This window comes from Argentina silus (assembly GCF_951799395.1).
Source record: "Argentina silus genome assembly, chromosome: 21".
Classification (NCBI taxonomy): domain Eukaryota; kingdom Metazoa; phylum Chordata; class Actinopteri; order Argentiniformes; family Argentinidae; genus Argentina; species Argentina silus.
The window spans coordinates 12,912,084-12,936,077 of record NC_139675.1 but is presented as its reverse complement, the minus strand read 5'-3'; the positions used below and the strand labels follow the sequence as shown (position 1 = coordinate 12,936,077).

Sequence of the window (23,994 nt, the reverse complement as noted above, 5' to 3'; positions counted from 1 at the left end):
CCCCCCCCCCCCCCCCCCCCCACCCTTCCTCGACTCCCCAATTCCACCACCACCATCACCACCCTCAACCCTCATCCCCCCCCCCCCCCCCCAGTGAGGCCCTAGCTGGGGGACGGTGACACTTTTAGCTCTCTGGTGGTCCCTGTTCCCTATACTTTCAAGTATACACTTCAGAAGGGCTAGTCCATGCGCAGTGCGGCTAAAAAGCCAAACCTCTTGGTGAACATGGCCTCGCGTCAGTGTCGTTCTGGAACACTGGAACACTTGAACGCCCCCACCCCGCCCCCCCCCCCCCCCACCCCCCCCATCTGAAATGAATATGAAGATCATATTTTTTTTTCATTTCAGTATTTGACAGGTGCTCAGCGCTGCTCCAGCTGCCTTCTCTCTGTTCCCAAGCCAACATGGCTGACGTTAATAAGGGAACATTCTCTAATAATATTTTCATAGACTTCCAAGCGGGTGTGCTCTTGAGGTTTTATGGGGCCCACATAAATAATAAAAAAAATAAAAAAAAGACTGAAATGAGACGTATCTATCCCGGGAGTTATCAGGAACGGAGGTGTCAAGGCAGAATATGATCACGTCATTGGAATGCTTGTTTAATAGGTTGAGTGGGAGAGGAGGGGAGGAGGATTTTTTGAAATGGATTTCTTTATCACTTGCAGGTAATGAGCAGGTTGGTTTTTAACCGTGTCCTCCTCCTTTAAAATCAATGTGGATGGGTAGTGGCAGGCTTGTCTCAACATGGAAACCATTCAGTTACCTTCGGGCTCTTACCTGAGACTGCCCCCCCCCCCCAACCCCCCCCCTCTCCCTTCACACACACACACACACACACACACACACACACACACACACACACACACACGGAAGGGCTGGGTTTGACCGGATTGACCCCTGTCACCTTTGCCCTTTGACTAATTCGCCCCCTGTGTCTGGGACCCCCCTCCCCTCTCTCCCTTCCCGCTTCTGACGTCCTCTCTCTTGTCCGCAGACCTGAATGAGTGTGGGCTGAAGCCACGGCCCTGCAAACACAGGTGTATGAACACCTATGGAAGCTACAAGTGCTACTGCCTCAACGGATACATGCTGATGCCTGATGGGACCTGTGGAAGTGAGTCACGTGTGTGTGTGTGTGTGTGTGTGTATGTGCGTGCGTGCGTGCGTGTGTGTCCGTGTGTGTGTGTGTGCGCGCGTGTGTCCGTGTGCGTGTGTCCGTGTGTGTGTGTGTGTGTGCGCGTGCGTGTGTGTGTGCGCGCGCGTGCGTGTGTGTGCGTGTGCCCCCTTTATGTCTCTCTCTCTCCCTCTGCAAGTCTCTGTCAGTCCCCCCACCCCCCCCACCCCTCTCCTCATCTCTCCGTGCCTTGGGAGCAAGCTGTTGTGCTCTGCATAACTGCTTTCTTCTCACCTCACTGCAAAAATCTATTCACATGACTTTTTTCAGGAGCCATTTAGATACTCTCCTTTGTGAAATGTGTTTTCACATTCACATGAATAGCTTTTTGTCAACAGTAGCTCCCTCTTGTGCTCAAATGTTTGGATAAAAGCCCTGTTTTGATGTAGTCGCGCCGGACTCCAAAGACACCCTACAATGTGCAGTTGCCATTACTAGCCCTGAGGTATTCTGATTCAGAGACAGTGATCAGTGCCTGTACTTGTCTCCAAGGTTACTGCCGCTTCGAAAAAAGGTTCAGATGTTTCATTTTCAATAAATATTCTTTCTTTGTATATACTTCTTCACAAGCACACTTGGTGAAAGCAAGAATGTTTTCGATGTTGGGTTGCGTTGAAAGGTGTAATGATGTTGCTCCTACAGAATGTGTTGAGGGCCTACATTGACAGTCGAAGGTAGTCTTGTTGATCTGATTTGAACTAGTCACCATTTATCCTCATTGTAGAGAAAACCTTTGAAATGTAATGTTGCAGAAACATCGACAGTGTGTGTTTTAACATCCTGTGCGAGGCAGTAATGATTTTTAAAGGGAAATATGTCAGTTGATCGAACCCAACTATTTAAAGGAAAACCTTAAACGTCTTTGTGTGATCGTGATGTTGTTCTCCCTCCCCTTTCTCCTCCTCCTCCTCCTCCTCTTCCTCCTTCTCTTCTTGGATGAATAGATTACTTTTACATGTAATCGCCCGTGTCTGCCTCTTTCTCCACCAGTTGAGGCTGGTGGAGGTAGACATCGGAGGACAGGCTCATTGGAATGGATGGAACGGAATGAAGAATGGCATCAAAACACATATCAAACACGGGTGTTTGATACCATCCCTGATTCCATTCCATCCATTACAATGAGCGCGTCCTCCGATTCCTCCCTCCACCGGCCTCCCCTGGTCTCCACAATCTAGTACAGAATACCTTCAGTAGCAACAGTAGTACTAGCCTCCTTTCATTTCTTGTTTTTAGAGAGAGTGGGAGTGAGTGAGAGAGAGAGAGGGTGGGGACAGAGAGAAACAGAGGTAGGAGAGAGAGACAGAGGTAGGGGAGAGAGAGTGGGAGGGAGTGGGAGAGAGAGAGACAGAGGTGAGAGAGAGAGAGAGACAGAGGTAGGACAGAGAGAGTGGGAGAGAGTGGGAGAGAGAGACAGGAGTGGGAGAGAGAGAGACACACAGAGGTGGGAGAGAGGGTGGGGGGGGGGAGAGGTGCTCCACAGAAAATGGCGTAATTGTTTTTTTGGAGAGCGGCTTGAACTTCCGCGCGAAACGGGAGGCTAGGATGACTCAACGAGAGCGGAAGCGGCAGAGCGGCGTTTTAATGGCAAATGGTGAGAGACGAGAGGAGAGGGAGGGTGACGGAGGAATGAGGACAGGGAGGTAGGGAGGGGGCAGGGTGAGAGAGAGAGGGGCAGGGGTGAGAAAGGGGTCAAAGAGGCCGGCAGGGTGAGGGAGGGATAGTTTACTGCTATGTCCTGTGCATATGATAAACCAAAACTTTGGATGAGAGAAGAGGGAGGGGGGGGATGAGGGAGGGAGAGATCGAGAGAGAGAGAGGAATTAATCTGAATCTTGTCATAATACAGAGCGGTTCATTATGCCTGTGTGAGGGGGCGGTCACGGTACCAACTTTTTTTTTTGGAAGGGGTGAACAAGGCAGGGGAGGAGTAGGGACTCTGTGAGAGAGGAGAGGAATAATGAGGGGGGGGGTTATCTTTGCTGCTCGCTAGTCTTTACCCCAGGGTCATCCGGGCGTGTGTGTGTGTGTGTGTGTGTGTGTGTGTGTGTGTGTGTGTGTGTGTACTGTGTGTGTGTGTGCTGGGGGTTATCTGCTGCCGGCCAAGGGTCATCCTGGCTAATGTCAGGAGAGATGGGCTCCGGCCAAGGCCAGAGGTCAGGGCTTGACCTTGAGGTACTGTAGCGAGGGGATTGTGTGTGTGAGAGAGAGAAGATGAGTGTTTTTGGAGAGAAAGAAGGAGTTGATTGAGCGTGGCTGTGCAAGTGTTGAGCTGTGTGTCCTTGTGTGAGAATGTGTCCTTGTGTCTGGATTCCACTCTACCTACTGTACAGTATGATCCAGTGTGTGTGTGTGTGTACTGTGTATGTGTGTGTGTCTGCTGTGTGTGTGTGTACTGTGTGGGTGTGTGTGTGTAATGTGTGAGCGGGTGTGTGTGTAATGTGTGAGCGGGTGTGTGTGTAATATGTGAGCGGGTGTGTGTGTACTATGTGTGTGTGTGTGTGTGTGTGTGTGTGTACTGTGCGTGAGCGTGTGTGTGTGTGTACTGTGCGTGAACGTGTGTGTGTGTACTGTGTGAACGTGTGGGTGTGTGTGTGTACTGTGCGTGACCGTGTGTATGTATGTGTCTGTGTGTGTGTGTGTGTGTCCTCCTCTTTTCTCTGGAGCTGTTCTTGGCGACAGCACCACTGTCTCAGAGCTGTCTCCCAAAGTTCTGGTGATGTAGCTCTGCACATCTGTCAGATGAGCTTCACTTGTCCCCCTTTCACCTCAGACAGTAACAAGAACAGTCATTATATATGTATGTGTGTGTGTGTGTGTGTGTGTGTGTATGTGTGTGTGTGTGTGTGTGCGTGTGCGTGCATGTGTGCGTGTGTGTGTGGGTGTGTGCGTGTGTGTGTTTGTGTGTGTGCGGGTGTGTGTGTGTGTGTGCATGTGTGTGTGTGTGTGTGTGCGGGTGTGTGTGTGTGTGTGTGCGTGTGTGTGTGTGTGTGTGTTCTCTACAGCACTATAGTAGTATAGTGTGCTGATTGCAGTTATCCAGAGAGGAGAATGGACTCCTATTTGAATCAGTGTGGGAGTCTTGATGATGAGAATATCTTGACTTTAATACGGTACATTGATGATATGATGAGAATATTGGCAGGGAGAATAAAGAGAGAGAACGCGGTAAACAGAGAGGCACGGAACAGACATTAAACAACCTGCTGAACTTTGGACGGGGGCACATTGGATTTTATGTTCCATCGTACAAGGATCCAGTTTGAGTGGGTGTCCGGATGATCGAGACCGGGGTTTCACATGCAGGGATGTATGTGGCAAACAATTTGCTTACACTGTTAATAAATGACACTTTCCCTCGAATTAAAAAAGGTTAACCCAACTTTGTGTGTGTGTGTGCGTGCGTGCGTGCGTGCGTGCGTCTGTCTGTCTGTCTGTCTGTCTGTCTGTCTGTCTGTCTGTGTGTGTGCATGTGTGTATGTCTGTGTGTGTATGTCTGTCTGTCTGTCTGTTTGTGTGTGTGTGTGTGTGTGCGCGTCTGTCTCTCTGTCTGTCTGTCTGTGTGTATGTGCGCGTGTGTGTATGTCCGTGTCTGTCTGTCTGTCTGTCTGTGTGTGTGTATGTGTGTGTGTGCATGTGTATGTATGTCTGTGTCTGTCTGATTGTGTGTGTGTGTGTGTGTGTGCACACGCATGTGTGTGTATGTCTGTGTCTGTCTGTGTGTGTGTGTGTGTGTGTCTGTGTGTGTGTGTGCATGTGTGTGTGTGTGTGTGTGTGTACCCACGCACGTCTCAGCTCCAATCCCCTGTGGTTGTGTTGTGTTCTTCCCAGATGCACGTACCTGCGGCATGGCCAACTGCCAGTACGGCTGCGAGGTGCTGAAAGGAGAGGTGCGCTGTCAGTGCCCATCGCCAGGGTTACAGCTGGCGCCGGATGGAAGAACCTGCGTGGGTAAGTTCTAGTAGAACTATATCTATACCCCCCCCCCCCCCCCCCCCATTCCCAACCAGCTAGAGATGAAGATTTGATGCCTGACCATGTTATTCAAAGCCCAGAAGCACTTCTTCTATAGCTAAAACATTTAGGGAGTTTTGAGTCTTGACAACCTTTTGAATTTGCTGAGAGCTGATCCAAATACAGATTTTTCTTTTTACACAGAGATAGACGAGAATTGGTTGGCAATGAAAACACATATTTTAAAATCGAATAAAAAAACCCTGAAGCAAAGACAACATTTGAATTTGAATTGAAACCCCTTTTTTTTATCTTATAATGTAAGACTCCACTTCTATCACTCTGCAAGGTCACAGTGTGTTACAATAGTCCTTGACAACCAAACAGTGCCCTCCGCGCTCTCTCTCTCTCTCTCTCTCTCTCTCTCTCTCTCTCTCTCTCTCTCTTCTACCTATCTTTCCCTTGCATACATTCTGTCTATCCCTCTTTCTCCCCCCCCCCCCCCCCCCCCCCCACCCCACCCCTACATTTTTTGGACATGGACACTGCATATAATGGCCTTTCTTAAGTCCACTCAGACTAGGGACCTCCCTCTCCCTCTCCCTCTCCCACTCTTTCACAGATGGAACAGGACAAATTGAGGCAATAAACCTGTGTCATGTGTAAATGCAGGCTCTGTTCATAGTCATAGCTGTGGCTGTTATTAGAGGTAGTTGGCCCTTCTGGCTTTGAACCTCACTCTCAGATTGACAAAGGGAGGCGGGAGGGGGGGGGGGGGGGGGGGTGGGGTGGGGGGGCAAGTAGAGGGGCGGTGTTTGAAAACAGAGGGACATCAATCACAGTGCAGACAGAGAGGGAGAGAGAGACGGGTTGCTAAGTCACAGGTGTTACAACAACTTTGAAAATATTTCAGGAGACCCCTCTAACCCTTTCGGGAAAGAGGAGGTTTTATGGGAAGTAGGCGGTGTTCTGTTTTTAAATCAACGGGAAAGGAAGGGGAGAGGTCACCTGATAAAGTTGATCTGGGTTCCGGGGGGGAAGGATGAGGTATATGTCTGTCTCGACCAGCGTCCGCAGGTAACTGGAGAATCCTCAAGCGTTCGTCATTTTGACATCTTCGAGGAATTCTTTTGACAAACTGTAGGCTTCTTCTCCGGCATTGAAAGGCAACGTAGATTGAGAGGCAAAAAAAAAAAAAACACTTCAAGGGAAAACAATAACCTCCTGATTAATGACAAGCTTTGGGATTGTTTCAGAACTTTCTGCGTGAATGCTAGACAGCTTCATTTTTCATTGTTTTCTCTCGTACACAGACGATTAATCAAGGCTTTGTCAGAAAAAACAACTGATCACCAGACTTGAATTACTGTTTGACTGATAAACAGCACCAAGTGTTAGAATGAAATACTATTTTCTAAGAGGTTGGTTCGCTCGTATTTTGAGTTTATGTATAGTATGCATCCATCCATGGTAGTGTCCCAGACCTGGATTAATAATGGAGCTTCTCACTCCGGACCTAGACTAAAGGGGAGTCTTGTTCTTTGTATGGTAAATTAAGATTAAGGTCTGACCTACTCCTGCACAAAAAGACCCTGTTTGTTGGTGTCTCTCCATTGGAAGTGCTGACCCCCCCCCCCCCCCCCCCGCACCCTGCACACAACATTATACTTAAAAGCAGTAAGGCACTTGAGTCCATGCTTTATCATGAATAAAGTCACAGCTGAGGAGTTCCTGGCCCTCCACTTTGCGACAGGCCTAACAACGCCCCTAAAGCTGTGACTTTATTCACCATGAAGCATGGACACAAGCGGCTTATTGCTTTTACGCAACGATTACAAAACAAAACTGAGAATTATGCCAAGAAAACACAATGCCTTAAGTATTTCATTGCATGATAGATTGAGGTGGCAACGTAATTCAAGTGTTTGCACGGGGATATATCTGGAACGTACAGTACGGTAAACAGGAGAAAAACACCTCACAGCTGTTACTCTATGAGGGAATAAAGCACGGCTTCTAATGCCTCTCGCCAATCACAATTCTTGTTCTGCTCAACCTGTCGCATAAAGCACATTAACTCCTGGTTTTAGGTGAACAGTACTAACCTAAGCCTGCAGTCCTTCAAATGTATTCATGCCCATGTCCTTACAGAGGTGAACTGAGCCTGCAGCGGCTCTTGATAAGCCTTTAAAACCTCAGTGGTGGGCATTGTTCTGCTCATAAGAGGGGTACGGAATCGGCTTTGTGAATGTAGGAATAACAATCAAGTGGAGAACAAGAACCGTTTGAAACAGAGAGAGAAAGTGCTGTTTCTTTGAGGGGTCAACTGTAAAACAAACAACAAACGGCAGCGTCCTTTCACAGATGTGGTTTAAGTGATGGAATGAGCTGTGCTACTCTTTGTAGACTGTTGAATGAACAGCTGGTCTTTCAGATGTGGAATAAATGTGGGGTTAACTGTGCATTAACTGTGGGGCTTTTTGTATTATTCAGATGAAGTTTGAAATTGTCGGACAAACAGTACTTTTCTTTCAGACGTGGAAAAAACCACATGATGAACTGCCTGTTTCAATAAACAGCTTTTTTCTTTCAGAAGTGGAATGTTCATTTGCATATGAAATCAACTGTCCAATTAACTGTGCTGTTCTTTGAGTAGAATAAACTGTCTGATGACCTGTGTTGTTGTTGTTGTTGTTGTTGTTGGTTCAGATGTGGACGAGTGCGCCACAGGCCTGGCCGTGTGCCCCAGGTTCAGGAAGTGCATCAACACCTTCGGCAGCTACATCTGCAAGTGCCACGAAGGCTTCGACCTGCAATACATCAACGGGAAATACCAGTGCAGAGGTAATGAGGTTGCCCCGGCCCAACCCTACAGGTCAAAGGTCAAACGGGGGTCGTAGGTCGTGTTGAAATGTTTCGGCGCGTATCTGAGTTATTGTGTCTGCAGTGCAGGCGGTGTTTTTACATCTGGTTAGAGCGGAGTTAAATGAGTCATTTTAAGATACAGTACTGTATGACATCCTGGCGCTACACAATGTTATTGCACAATGATTCAAGTCTGAAAATGTAGGTCAAAGTATGTGTATTTTGGGCGATACATTCTAATTTCTTAGCTCCTCCTAAAACGATTTCCCACATGCTGTGATGTATGACATTTCACACAGCTACAAAGCTGAGGAGTGTGGCGTGGCTAGCCTGTTTGTAAATGTCACGCCTAGAGTCAAATATAACCCTCCGAACCCCCTTCACTGGCTTTCTTTGCAGCTGACTCAAACAACCATTCAACACATTTTATTGAGAATTGCTCCCAGCGTTATCTGCCGTTACTTTCCCAAATTGCTCTATGAATGACTAACATCATCACTTGGTGCATCCTTTCTTCAAGTATTATTATAATTCTTTTAAAAGCCAGCAAGCAAGCTGGCGTGGGCATTTAAGGGCCAAACTGGAGAACAGAAACGTTACTTTTAGAGAATGATGATGAATTCTTGTGATGTAAACACTGGTATTTGTATTATGCGCAGTCTTCCTTAAACATATCATACCCACTGTGTTACCTTGAACAGGGAATCATTTGGTAAACAGCGTCTATCAGAATAACGTCTCCTCTGTCTGCCTTTTTTACATTTGTCAACAATCAAAAGTTCAGCGCTGTCGGTTAGAGAACTGTTAGACAATCTCCTCCAAGTTGTTTTTCAGTGACTTTCCGTTGAGCTGAGCAGTGCTCTCTAAACTCCTCATAGTCTTTATTTGAGTAGGCTGGGGGCTTTAAACTAACAGGCATTCATCATGGAGTAGTACACTCTCAGCATTCTCTCTCCTCTCTCGTAAATAGCACCCTTAACTAAAAGGACAGACACTTGAACCCCTTTTGAAGTTGGCGGGAAGGGATAGGTAATTAGCTTACATTAGCGTCCAAGATTTTTTAAATTCTTTTTCTATGGAGGTGTGTGTGTATGTGTGTGTAAGAGAGAGAGAGACACACACACACACACACTCTCTCACTCTTGAGCCCCCTGTCCTTTACTAATTCAGTTTGTCCCCCCCCCCCCTCTCTCTCTCTCCCCCTTGCTCTCTCTTTCAGATGTGGACGAGTGCTCCTCAGGCCAGAACCACTGCAGCAGCTTCGCCACCTGCTACAACACGCCAGGTTCCTACAAGTGCAAGTGTACAGATGGCTACAGGGGGATTGGCCACGACTGCAAACGTAAGCTTCCACAGAATGAGAATGGGCCCTGGCCCCTCGTTTTAAAGGGACGGGGCCCCCTTTTTTTTTCTTTAGTTAGTTAAGGGGGGGGGGGGGGGGGGGGCTGACGGGGAGGGAAAATAGTCAAGCAACTTAAGAGCAAGGGGCCGAAATTCTTTTCTTTGTAAGGGCTGTCAGTCACGACTTGGGTTACTCTGTGTCTTATCGCCGTCTAGGGTCTGAGAGATCGTCTATTAGATCGTCTCCATCTTGACGTCTGGCTGTTTTAATCTTGAAAGACCCAAGAAAAAGGGAGTCTAATGTTTTCCAAGAGTTCAAATGTTTCTTTTTTTCCACTTCCCTGGACGCTTTGTCCTCAGGGCTGAAGTGTCTCATTCCACAAAGCTGACAGACCACTCAGAAGTCTCTGTATGTCTGTCACACACTGGTGTTTGCAGAGCAGCTCAATGGCCGAAAAGTCATTCATGATCATCATTTCCTCAGTAGCTTAATCTACTGTCTGAACTAACTACATGCCAATCAGCGTAGCACAGACTCTCCCCTCCCACACCCCTCCCAAAAAAAAAGCCTTGAGCACATTCAGAATCCAAACACTGGTATTTGAAACACTCTGTCGCCTGCCCATAGGGTGTGAGGCTGAAGTGCTTCGGGGATTGAGTTGCGATATCCTATGTTGTGTATCGCATATCAAAGCACCCCTGTAACGTGAGAACGCGTGAACTGAGTTCCTACCCCCCCCTCCTCACTTCTCAATCACTAAGTTCCTTTTTTACTCAAGCCCCCCCCCCCCCCCACCCCCCTCCCCACATCTGCCTATTTTGCATTCAACCTGTGGAACCTGTGGAATGTTCCTAGGGAACAATAGGGACGCTTTGATGACATCAGCAGAGTGGGGGGTGATCCGGAGTGCAAGGCTGCCTTTTTTGATGTGTGGTGGTATCACTCCACACAGGCTAGCGTTAGCCTGGGGCAGAGGAGCCCGGGGCGATGAGCACTGAGAGAATCGCTAATGTGTATTTGAAAGGGGGATAGAGAGAGAGGATTTATCAGTGGAAAACGTTGGCCTCATAATGTGGAAATTAATGTTAACTGGAGAAATGCTCGTTTTACAAATGAGGGGACTATAAATGTTGAATAAAGGGAGCGTATTTCTTTGAACAAGATTCATGATACATTTATTAGGATGACGAGGATGCATTCACTTGTATGCTGTCTGGAAATAATCACAGACACTTGTCTAGACCTGAAAAGGACTAAATAGGTTTAGAGTATAAAGCACGATGGTGGTTGCTCCACCTTGCCCTGCGATACGGAATTCTGGCATGTTGCTTATACCAGTCCAATCCTTTCATATCTACACAAGTAGAGGAAGTAGAGTCTCGGGAGTTGTTTCTGGTAGGTAGCCTTGGTCTCTCCGGTAAAGCCTTTGTAGATGAGAGCTGCTCTTTCTTTCAGACTGTCAGTTGGTCACGGCAGAGGTCACCTCTATGCTTCCTTTGCCATCAATCAGACTTTGTTGTTTTTCTGTCGGCTCAATCTGCTTTCTGTCCTCCTTTCAGTCTACACCAAAAAGAATGGCAATAAGTCTCATCTCATCTAAACTGTGTTTGTCATCCTGCCAGCCATTCCTAAGGTGGTCATCGAGCCCCCCCGACCAGGAAAGCTCCCCCCGAACCACCACAACCGCATCCCTGACTCCGACCGCAAGAGGACCACCACGACTGTCCGACCACCCGTGACCGCCAAGAGGATTGCCCCCACCGCCCCCAAAACGACAACAACAAGAACAACCACAACTGCGGCCACCACAACCACCCCCCCCCCTCCTCCGAGGAGGAGGGTCACCGCCGCCCCTCGCAAGCCAGCTGTCCCCACCCGAAGACCCCTGATCCCCACCGTTAGACCCCCGGTGGCCACCAGGAAGCCCTACGTCCCCCCTCGGCGCCCCCCTATCGTCTTCCCACCTCCACCCCCCACCCGCCGACCACCCCAACCCACGCCCGAGGTGACACCGGTGGACAACAGCATCGAGAAGGAGGTCACCAAACAGAGAGGGGACGGTAAGACTACTTTATTGTCGTTTTTTTTTCACTATGATATTTTACATCTCAAATGCATGGTGGTTTGTAGTGAACTGCCCGGAACCAGATAGAATTCTTCTGCACTCAACATTTCAATTCACCGAATATCATTTATAGTGTAGAAAGCTAAGTAGCTATATGTCAACCAAAGTGGTTAGGGTTAGGATCAATTTTGACAAGCTCATCCTTGCATGATAGGGAGTTCTTAAGGAAGTTTCAGTAAACCGTATTATGTCCATATTTGCCTATTCTTCCAGTTGTATCAGAAAACATGATTCATGGTTTAGAACTGTCAGTCCTCATGACAGGAGTGAAGTTCTCCAGACATATTAGCTTCTTTATCTTAAATCATTTAAAACACATAAGAAAATGTGAATGCCATCGCACTTGCTGAAGTGTTGCCACTCAACTTCATACCAGCATACAAATGTACTTCACTTTCTTGAGCCAAAGTATATTACTATATCTATCTAGGCCAATGGGAGGAGTGATAGAGACTAGAAAAACGTTGTTTTAACACAGTTAATTACATGCCAAATTGGTCAAGAGGGTTCCATAGAATCAGGGTCATAAGTGTGGTCAATCTAGGTACAACACAACCAGTTGTAATGCAATTATTGAGTATGTATCTATTGATACGTTTTTAATAATGCATTCTTAGTCTGACGTTTTTGCTCTTTAAAACGTATTAAGTTTACATTACATTTTCGTATTAGACATGACATGGAAGAGACATTGTACATTCTCAATAAGATGGTTAAATAAAGATACAATGAATAAATAAATCAAATAGTTTCATTGTTTTAAAATGAACGCATATAAATCACAGGGTTCATTCTTACCCGTCAAGGTCAAAGTAATCACCAATCCTCGTTTGACATTTAAATTGGCTCTGAGGATGAAAGGATGTGATATTGCCTTTCTAATTCACCTTGCCAGATAGCACCACATAATTAGAAAAAAAAAAGTACTGGAAGATTACATTAACATCAGTCTTCATTACTTGAGGAAGACATTACAATCTATTACAGCACTTGTGTGGTAATAATAAGGTGTGGTAATAATAAAAGGTCTCAGCAGAGCTCAAGTTATTTTAAGAGTTATTTTAAGATGCGTTGAGTAGGATGAGAGGAATAAAAACAGACAGGGCCGCTGTATCAATAGAATAATCAAATGGAATTAGGATTTGAGATGATAAGAATGATCCTCAAAGCGTAAGTATCTCTTATTACCCAAAGGGTGGTGTTCCAATTCCCTACGGTTTCCTCTGAAGTCTGCAGTTGTGAACTTCTGAACATGGATTTCAAAGCCAAGGATTGGTCTCAGAATCCATGATAACACTGCGTGCTCTTACATTAAATCCACCAGGGGGAGGCGCACAAGCGCACAAGCGCACAATTCATGAAAGAGGGTGGAGATGTCGAGACATACAGTCTTAGAATCGGCCTTCTGTGTCTTTGTTTATGTTGCGGTTGGCTGGCTGAGCCCCTCTGGTGATGAAAACATCTACCAGTCAATGACAGATCGCTCTATTACAACAGTAACAATGGCTTTGTCTTCTTCTTCTTTAGAAATGCCCTATGTCCCTAACCTCTCTCTATGTAGAAATGTGTCAGGGATCAAGGACTCTCCCTCAAGAGGCACTGTAAACAGAAAGTGAAATTCTTTGGATGTTGAGAAAAAGGGCATTTGTGGGACTGATTATCATATTGACAGAATAGGTAGAAAGAAATGGTTCTGGATTGTTCTATTGACTGGCTAAATATGTTCTGCGTGAAGATAGGACAAGACAGGTCAGCAGGCCTTCGAGCAACAAGGACGGTAAAACGCAGCGAAAGTTCCATCAGATTTCGGATGTTTTTTTTTTTTTAAACGCATCTGAAGAAGATTGATTCCCTTAAGTCCGTACTTTACCCCCCCTTTTTTTGTTTTTTTCATCTCGCAAAGTGACACAGTACAACACTGTGGCTGAGTGCCAAAAACAAACGCATACCATTTACTGTCTCGTTAATGGCACGGGCATTTAACAAACGCTCACGCTATGTGTTCACACAAACATCGACCCGGTGCCTTTCATTGGGGCACATACACTCCATACTGTAGGGTGACTTCTATGACTTTCATTCCATTACAAATAAGCTGCACAAACACGGCTATTTTTTGCCCGCTGTCACAATTGCACTTCGCAGGCTATACTGTTGCTGCTAACCTGACACCCTTGCAGACAGCTTTGGCAGGGACCAACATGTCACCTTAGTTCACAAAGCAGGCGCCAAGCTAAGTACAAATCAGTGACTCTTTACTCCTAGTCTACAGGCACCAGTCCCAGGTCATATCATATACAGTTACAATCGTACCCTATCAGTCCTTGGGATAGAAGCCCATTGTTTGTTGGTCCCAGAAAGGCAAACATGTAGAGACACTCCAGTTACTTGACTTTACAGTGGAGCTATCTCAATTAAACTCTTAGGGAGGTCCCTTCCCTGCCCTGATACAGTGCACCTCCAGCCCCCCTCCCCTCCTTGGCCTGGATGGCCAGCATTGCTGGAGAGACTTGTGTCTTACCAGGGAAGCTCTGTCTGTGGACAGCTTCTGCTTCCACATTCCTCACATGACATATTACATTACTTCAATGGCAGGTGGTATGGCTGTGTGTGTGTGTGTGTGTGTGTGTGTGTGTGTGTGTGTGTGTGTGTGTGTGTGTGCGTGTGCGTGTGCGTGTGTGTGTGTTTGGAAGGGGAGTGGGGTTAATGCATACTGGTAGAGCATATGTTTAGGGCCTGGGGGGGGGTCAGGGTTCAAGTGCAAATCCACCGTGTATGTGTGTGTGTGTGTGTGTGTGTGTGTCTGTGTGTGTATGTGTGAGGAATGGGAATGAAGGTGTCTCGTCCCTAATGGAGATGTTGACAATCCTGTCTCTTTGTTGCATGTCTCGACAAGTTACACCACATACGTTTAAGCCATTTTGCATTATAGAAGAAATGCAATACTGTACTTAAGGAGGGTTATTGTACAGTACAGTACATCTAGAACTTGACTTGAGGAATTTAATCCCAAAGCTCCACTTGTTTTGACCTTTGACCTTTAGAAAGAAGGGGGGGGGGGGGGGGTTATTTTCCACGGTGGGCTGATGCAGCGTTTACCCAGCCGTTGCATTAGAAACAGCTGAAGCCCTCCCTTCGTGCCCACACCTCCACCACAACCCCTTCCTCTCTGTCCGCCAAATTTAGTCCAATTTAGTCTAGGGGACAGGGGACAGAATGGACCCGGACAAATGGAGGCTAAAAATGAAATAGATTAACAGTTTAAATATTGGTATCTGTTGTGTATATGGGTTATCATCCAAAACTCCAAAAGTGCTGAATATGGTATTTCATTTCAAACCTGAAATGTTTAGTCACAGATTACAGGAATGCCATTAGGCAGATGGATTGTCCATTGACTCTATGTTTCTCTTCTCTCCCCTTAGTCCCTCGTAGCCACGGACACAACACAGTCCTGGGGGTCGACTTTGACATTGAGCTGGGCAACACGGCCGCCGAAGCCAAGGATGACGCAGGTAAACAAAGACATTTGTCAAACGATAACCAGCCTCACACACTCGCACACTCTCTGGCACACACACTCTGTCACACACACACACACCCGAACACACACACACACACACACACACACACACACACACACCCGAACACACACACACACACCCGAACACACACACACACACACACACCCGAACACACACACACACACACACACACACACCCGAACACACACACACACACACACACACACACACACACACACACACACACCCGAACACACACACACACACACACACACACAGAGATTGCTCAAATGATGATGGATGAGTTATGTTCACGAGCAGAGATTAAACTGACACTCAATTTCTGCAACGCTGTGAAAAAGGCAGAGGGACCAGGAGTGTTTTGATTGGCTGTCAGGGGGGAAGTGACAGATGAAATCTGGCCGTCTCATTTGAGAGATCCCCGATAGCCCAGAATGCATTGCCAGACATTTTTTATTTTTCCACTTTCTTTCATGATTGATTGATTGATTGATTGATTTTATTGAGTGATTGATTGATTGGTGGACTGATGTGAAAGTTTAAGATCACAAAGCATGAGCTGTTTATACTGTAGGCCTAATGCAGCCCCAAGCAGAAAAAAAATATACTTAAAGTATACTTAACTATTATATTTTTAGTATACTTTAGTGTAAATATACTAAGGTATATTAATTGATTAAAATGGCCCATTCTGAGATGGTTTACTGGTGGCTCAAGTTAAATAAATCTATTAAATTCATTGCATTGTTGTCACCATGTGCTTTCTAGATTTTGAAATGACATTCCAACCCTGCTGAAAAAAACTGCTTAAAACACCACAAGATATTATTGATCACCATCAGTAATATCTTATGGTGGTTTAAGCAGTTTTTGCTGGTCTATTCCTGTTTTCTTTCAGCAGGACTATCTGTTGGCCAGGTCACCTGTCTGGTTAAATAAATGTCAAATAAAGAAAAATACTTTCAAGAGGTATATTGGATTGAAAATAACAGAACATTAAATTGATATGTACTTTTTGGAAATGTACTGAAATGCATTCGGAAATTAAATTAAAAATGTCAATAAGTATATTTGATAACAATTAATCTGACATTTATCTCAAGTATACTTTTTGTCAGTACACTTAAATACAAAAGAGTGGACATATATTCAAGTAGATTCTCAATAAATATATAGAAATTCAATATCAGTACAAATTGAGTATAAGTACAGAAAATGAATATATTTGAGGCGTATTAAGTACACATTAAATCGATTTTAATGATACTTAAGTGTACTTTCTTTTGCTAACCTGGCCGACACACCAGGTTAGAATAACAAGGAGAACGGAAGGGAGGAGAAGTGAGTGTTCTGTCTAGCGGAAAGTGCCAGAATATTACATTTAATCTAATATTATATCGAATATGTCTAGCACTGTTGATGTATTGATGTCACAATAGTACATCTAAATTGCCTGATGTTTTAACTATGTGCTTTTTTTGGCACCTGACACATCATCGGATCAGCAGTTTGCCATGACCGGGAGTTTTCATTGGCTAAGAAAATGAGCTGTGAAGTGCTTCTCAGAAAATGCCATTTTCAGGGACAAAATGATGGATGCAAGTTTCATCTCCAGCTCAATTTGTACAGTGACACATGGATTAATACAGGCATCGTTTTTTGCCTATGGTACCCTCAATAGGATTGTGGAGGCACATAGGAAATGCAACGCTGCTCAAATAGAAATGGTCATTCTTATTAGATTACTCACTGTCACACGCATAATGTATTTTATTATGGTTTATGGTCTGCAGGCGGAAAGTTGGGCCAGCGGACAAGCTTGAAATTACACACAAACACGCGCGCGTGCACACACACACACACACACACGGTTATCATCAGATGTATTCAGTAAAAAAAGGCTAGAAGGCAGTTCAGATTCGTTCATTGCCACTTCATCTATCACAGTGTTGTCAGCTGTCCTCGAGAGAAATCAATATGTATGCCTGACCAGCTTTTGATCCTCCTTTTATCCTTTGTATTCACCAATGCAACACCACCGAAAGTCTTTTTATGTATTACATCCATTCATATGCATTCATATGCCGTTCTGCGTTCCATTCAAAAGCAGACCTGGCTCAAAAACTTGTGCTTTTGAGGTGTGCTTGACTTAGGAGGTAAAGTAGCATTTCCAGTACTATTCCATTGTTTCCATTGTGCCGATGGAACTACATCAAGAGCAGCTCAACCTGAAAAGTATACGACACAGTATTTGACCCAGAAGTGCATATGAGAGAATCGCATCCCAATGGAATAAAAAGGCACAGTGAAAAGCAGGAATTATTTGAACTATAGGTTCAACCGAACCTGAGCCTTAAAATGGTAGTTGAAACCATAGAAATACCATGACCATTGCCATCTATATACCTACAAAGGAATGGTGGTATGAATGGTTCTACGAATGAATGGTGGTATGAATCCGTTCTACGAATTCTCATTCTATGGTTCATTCTAACATTTGAAACGTGTTGTTATTCTCTTCAGAGGCTGGTTATCTGAGCTGCTCCTTTGATAACGGCCTCTGCGGTTGGATCCGGGACAGAGATGGCGACTTGCACTGGGAGACAACAGCTGATCCCTCAGGTAACAATAACCATCGATATAAAACCTCACCTAGACTGTCAGGTACTTTTCACCATAGAACCATAGATATAGAACCATAGAACCATAGATCTTCACGTTAGAATGTTGGCTCCAAACGCATATGGTTCTGGTTTTCCTGTTAAAGATTAGCACTTGATAGAATCCATTGATGCCTGGCATGCATTCACAGAGAGACAAACACATCTTTAAAAAAAATAAAATAAAAAAAAGTACAAATGTACAAATAATTGCAGCTAAAATTCAAACTTCAAAACATTGCATTTTTTTCTTGAATGGTGATGTTAATCTCCAACCCACCCACCCACCCTCCCTCCTCCTCTCTCTCCCTCTCTCTCTCTCTCTCCTCAGGTGGGAGGTATCTGACCATCCCCGATGTGGGGGACAAGAGGAGTGGGCGGGGGGCACGTCTCGTCCTCCCCTTAAACCCGCCCTGGAACGACGGAAACCTCTGCCTGTCCTTCAGACACAAGCTGGCCGGGCACCACGTCGGCATGCTCCAGGTGTTGTTTTTGTTTTGATCTGTTTTTGTCGACATTTGCCACAGTGATATTCTTTTTTTTTAAAAAATTTTTAGAGTTGTGCACGCCTTATTTGAATTTGTTTTGGCCAAATTGCCATTTCAAGTCATGCAGAATATGTTTTTTTTTACAGGGGGGAAATTCTAACAGTACAATACAATTGTTTTTGTATGTGTTCATTGCTGCAGGTGTTTGTGAAGAAGGGGAAGCAGTACAGCCCGGCTGTGTGGGGCAGGACGGGGGGAAGTGGCTGGAGGCACACCCAGATCACACTTTGGGGTACAGGACTGGAGAGTGTGAGTACTAGATGTAGTGTACTAGAGTCTTGAGCCGTAGCTCACACCCATCCAATGACTTCAGATCTACACTTAAGTGTGTAAGGCTTTAGAGACTAGGAACTTTGTTTCATTGAATAACCACTTGACCCAATCAACCGTAGCAACGTCTGGTGCATTTAGGGTTCGGGATTATTAACCCTTAGGTTATTTAATGATGCCATATTTACATGTAGAAAAGATAATTTACATAGATAATTTACATAGATAATTTACATAGGAATTAAGTCCAAACTGGACAGAGAGAACTATCTGTCATGATGGTATCCAGTGTAAAATATCTGTCCTTCATTATTGGTCATACCTGATGTTGTTGTTCCCAGGTGATCCTGAAGGGGGAGCGCGGGCGTGGCAGGAGCGGAGAGATGGCCGTGGATGACATCACACTGAGGAAAGGCTCCTGCACAGAGGAGCACAATCTGAGGAGACATTAATACACAGAACGGAGAGAGAGAGAGACAGCAAAAGGGCGAGAGAGACAGAGAAGCGGGGGGATACACCACAAGGAGACTGGACTCTGACATCCCCAGCCCCCCACTCTGTCAGTCAGAGGGGATATCGAGAGTAGGGCCACTTTGCTCTCTTTGCCTTGCCTGTCCACCAGTAACAAGACGGAATCTCCCCCCTCCCCCCGCTCCCAAGACCCCCCAAACCCTCACTGCCAGAGCCCCCGACCCCCCCCCCTCTCCCACTTCTCTCTCTATCACCCAGTTCGTCTCATAAGCATCCCGTGCATGCCCTGCTAACCTGGGAGAGGACCTCATGCGAGTACAGCCTGTTACTCTGTCTCAAGGCCTACAGTACATCCATGTAAGTCTGTTCCTGGATGGAATGTTCTCTGTCGTGCTGCCATTTTTCCTTTTTTTTCCTTCGGAATGTTTTTTTTTCAGTTCATCATCGCCTTGCTTTGATCTTGCAATCATAAGCCATAGCTGATTTATTTGTGTTGCTAGCCATCAAAGAGTCCTCCCAAAGAGGATGTTGAATTAGATTACATTGTATTGTTGTAGTAGCTCTCCTCAATCTCTCTCAATCTCCCAATCGAATGGGTTTCCTATACTGTGCATTGTGTGTTTGTATAAACGGCGCTGTGCAGATCAGAGATTGAGGAGTGCTGCTTTAACTCGGTAAGCAAGATATGACGCCCACTGGTTCTGTAGTAATAATGGAGAGAATGTTGAAAAGAGAGGCTCGTCCAGGCTGAGCTATTCAATTACCCTCATAATGTCAGAGCAGAACCAAACTAAAGTGTACTGTACTCGGCTGGCCTGGTGATGCATCCAAAACAGTTGCTGTCACAGTGCTGGAAAGGACAATGTGTAAACAAAGTATCCAAGCCAGCACAGTGCGGTTCGGGGCAGTTCCCTGTAGTATGTAAAGCCCCTTCCTGTCCTTGGGGGGGGGGGGGGGCAAATCACTCCTGGTTTTCATTCTTTCTACTACTAGTGTATTAAGGGGCTGATTCAGACTGGGGCTGATTCAGGTAGTATACCAAGTGACTGAATTCCAATCAATGACAGATGTGCGTCAGATTAAGTACCAGGTAGAACAGAAAACCTGCACTGCTTTGGCACTCTGTGGGCCCAGTAATTGAATAGCCCTTGTCAGTTTGTCATCTGATTGGGCAGTATTAGTACTAAACCAAGGCCCTTTCTGTTGCTAGTACCGTAGAAATGCAAGTTCACATGAGAAGCTACTTTAGTTTTCTCCTCTCCTCTTATGATAAAGCAGTATTTAAGACTTTCTGAAACGTGTTTTGTAGAAGTGCTGTATGATTTCTGACATTTAAAGATTGACAATGACATCCTATTATATGTGCTTTGTTCTATTAAGTGCAGTTTGTTATAATACTGATATCAGTATCAACTCTTTTTTGGCTCTCACAAAGTGTATTATTGTAAATGCAGTCGTGTGTACATATTCTAGAATACTTTTATGCTCATATTAAGCTGTGTGGTTTATACGTCATGTAAATTCAGACTGAAGTGTTCCTTTGAATTGAAAATATATGGTTTCTAAATCAAGATCAATACTGTATAGGAATACAAATGGGAACCTTGAAGAACACAAGGTTATGTTTACAGTACATAAATGACCGCATTTTCTGCTCATGTTTAATGGTAAGTTAATACAACACTTTCTCTGTAGTCTATAACATTTCTCCGCACACAGTTGAATATTGTGTCCATTTTCTGACAATGAAGGTTCTGATGATGAGTTGGAAATGCAAATTGTACTGTATGCATGAATGAGTCCACCGAAGTCTGATACTCTCAGTCAACTATGTAAATAAAACACATTGACTGAAACATGTTTGATTAAGCATGTCCAAATTCCTTGAATGTTATTGTATGACTAATTGGCGTATTTGGCGTATTTTCAAAAATGTAAACAAATAAATAATAGAACACACATTTTATGTCAGGGTATGTGAAGTTTATATAGTACCAGACAAAACTGAATAGTGAGGCATTGAAATGTCATGTTCAAAGGTTTTTAGTCCTATAGTCATACATACAAGCCAGGCTTGAAGGGTTTCAATCACAGCTTAGAGCATGGCGAGGCAACCCTACCACAATGGTGAATGGTGACAACTTTGGAATGGGGGGAGGTAGAAGAGAGGAGGAGGAGGAGATTGACATCCCATAAAGGACCTTTCTCAATTGTTAGAAATCTGATTCCTCAGACAGAGGACAGAGGAGAGGACGCAAGGAATCAAGTTTCTAACACCTGAGAAAGGGCTTTAGACGAGAGTGAAAGACACCTATGTGACAGAGGTGAAGGGGTGGGCTATGTGCCTCTGAGCCAAGTGGCTCTCCCTCATTACAAGTTAGCGTGCGTCTCATCAGCTCTCCACGTCAACTGTATTAAGAGAACAGTTTATCTACATGTACAGTAGTAGTGAACACTGAGGGGGTTTAACTCCCTGCCTTGCTTTGTTCTTGAGTGGCAGAGTTGATGGCTCTGGCGGTGCGACCTTGCCTTTTCCTCAGGAGGTTCTTGTTTCAAATCTCCAATGCTTCTAATGTTGTTGTGCTTTAGATGTGCGTCAGTAAATGTAGATGTCAAAATTACGAAAAGAGAAAAGTGTGTTTTGTTGTGACCAGTTCAGTAGCTCAATGGTACGGGACATGAGCAGAAGGTTTCCAGTTCCAAACCAAGATCAAGGCAATGAAGGCACATAGATGCCATGGAAGGAAACAAAACTGGTGTTGAAAACAAGGTACAGAGATGCCATGGAAGGTGCAGAAGATGAAGGAAAGACGGTGTCCAGATAGTTGAATGTGATGAGGAATATGTTATTGATGTCCAAACCCAGTTTTGAACCTGTGACCTTCCACACAAGGCAAAGTTCTTACCACACAGCCACCCACACATTTCAACCTTCACCCATTGTATCTTGACATAGAGATTTGTAAATGTTTGTACAAAAGCACATTCAATGAAATCACATACACTTGAATCCAAGGTTTGGTTTTTGGTCTATTTGACGTGACAACAAATAATGTTGGTACATATCTGAAGTCCAAGAGGCGGGAACTGAATCCACAATCTCTGGAGTACAAGGAATGGAATTATATTATTGAGCCACCAACAGATTGTATTTCTCATGTAAAGAGTTGAAGAAATGTACTCTAACTAATGCAGTAAAGCTCAAGGTGTTAGTCATGTTAAAGATGTACCTCCTGTCCTGGACATGGCTGCAGTTGATCAGATTATTGTGGTTGGGTCTGTGGCGATGGCCATCACATCTATTATTTGTGTTGATTGGCCAAAGGAATTGTGTGAAGTCAGCCATCTGAGTTGCTTAAAACCAGTACATATTCATCAGATCTACTGCAGCTAGAAACCGTTACAGTCGCAGATCTACTGTAACATTGAGCCTCTTTTAACAAAGAGCTAAAATACCTCACTAATTGTAGATCTGTTACCACCTCTATGGTACATCAGAATATGATCTGATTTCACCAACTATCCAGGTGAATCAATCTAATTATAAAACCATCCATTATATAGAGATCTGCTATAACTATTTATATCCCGGTGATTGTTGCAGTAGATAAGATTCATTTTGATGGGTCTCAAGCAATAAGCCTTCCCACAAGGTTATTTGGCCAATCAAGAAACTAATAGATACTGTATTAGGTGCATTATTATTATTATTATTATTAGGTATCATTATTATCCTGATATAAAGGATCAACAAACCCATTCATCTTAGGGTGAGGCTGAAAATGAAGGCTTTGTTTATCAAGGGAGTTTATTATTAAATAGTCTTACTCTTTAAGTCCTAGTTTTAACCTTGTGATTTTGTCCTGAATTGACTACAAAATGTTTGTATTTATTTATGGGCCAGCCCTGTGAGTGATGGCATTACTGACATGCACAGTCAATGCACATTAGACATAGACCAACATTACAGTTTCCATGCTCAGCAAGAAGTCTGGATGATGGGCTTGGATTGTTGAGCTCTCCGGTTGAAACGCCTTTATAATGGCATATCTGACATAGTAGTAATTTATCTGAATACGGCGGAGATTCAGTGCCCTGTGCCAAATCCCTATTTCTCTATCGTAAACTGCACTATCTGCTTCTTTGTGAGTGTTTGCTGATCAGGATTCACATTTTGCCATTTGCCACTGATTGCATTGCATTACTTCTAATTGATCATCCAATCAGTATCCTCTTGTGGTCATCAACACACCTGCTGTCCATTAAACATTCGATAGAAAAAAACCTTGCCTTGCTGGTGGCTGTTTTGAACTACTCTCTGATAAGATGTGTCACTCTAATAAAGGATTTTGAAATTGAACATTTGAGTGCTTTGGAAATGTGTTTTTATTTATTTATGAGATGAAGACCCTTGCATCCAAAGAGCATCCGCCCAACCTTTCCCTCTCACATTAGAAGCCAAGTAACACACCAACCATCTTGGCTTTTCAAGTAGTAAACAAGATAGTAAACATGTCCCCCACGGCCAATCAAATTTGTGAGGCTATAAGCCTACTGCATTAGGCTACACACCTACAGCTGCATTCACAGCCAGACTATAAAGTTACAGGAACTTGTAGTGCTTATTTATTATGATTCATTATGGGTCTTGCTGCTTATAGCTTTGCGTTGATTTCTCAAAATATTATTCGCAAATTCGTTAGGCTTTAGGCATTAGGCTACACTCCTAATTCTCCACTTTGCACCCTATTATAACGTTTTAATGGTGAATCTGTGTCACCTCAAACAATCTCTGGCAAGACTCATCTTTCAGAATAGTTCTGGGTTCATGTAGGTGTATGGCAGTGGGAGGCCCACGTTCCTGCCTTGGATCGCATGATTGAGAACTTTCAGGTCATTCTGGAACTCTTCTATCTTCTCCAGTGGGGACTTCAGAAATGATCCACTCGGTAGTTTCCCAGAGGGACCTGCGGAAGGTCGGGAAGAAATTGGTTAGATAACGGTAATCTTATGCTGCGTCCCATTTCTCCACGATTT

At 44.6% G+C, this 23,994-nt stretch overlaps 1 protein-coding gene across 1 annotated transcript in view; it reads left to right on the top strand.

Moving 5' to 3' along the window:
* Window positions 1-21,049, top strand: part of npnta (nephronectin a) — a 50,293-nt gene extending 29,244 nt beyond the window's left edge. The window contains exons 5-13 of the mRNA XM_083693332.1: window positions 5,009-5,128; window positions 7,841-7,975; window positions 9,216-9,338; window positions 10,961-11,398; window positions 14,889-14,978; window positions 17,532-17,630; window positions 18,000-18,151; window positions 18,358-18,465; window positions 18,828-21,049. Of these exons, the coding sequence (XP_083549458.1) occupies window positions 5,009-5,128; window positions 7,841-7,975; window positions 9,216-9,338; window positions 10,961-11,398; window positions 14,889-14,978; window positions 17,532-17,630; window positions 18,000-18,151; window positions 18,358-18,465; window positions 18,828-18,938 (1,376 nt within the window). The 3' untranslated portion in view covers window positions 18,939-21,049. The remainder of the gene's footprint in view (window positions 1-5,008; window positions 5,129-7,840; window positions 7,976-9,215; window positions 9,339-10,960; window positions 11,399-14,888; window positions 14,979-17,531; window positions 17,631-17,999; window positions 18,152-18,357; window positions 18,466-18,827) is intronic.
* Window positions 21,050-23,994: the final 2,945 nt, after the last annotated feature.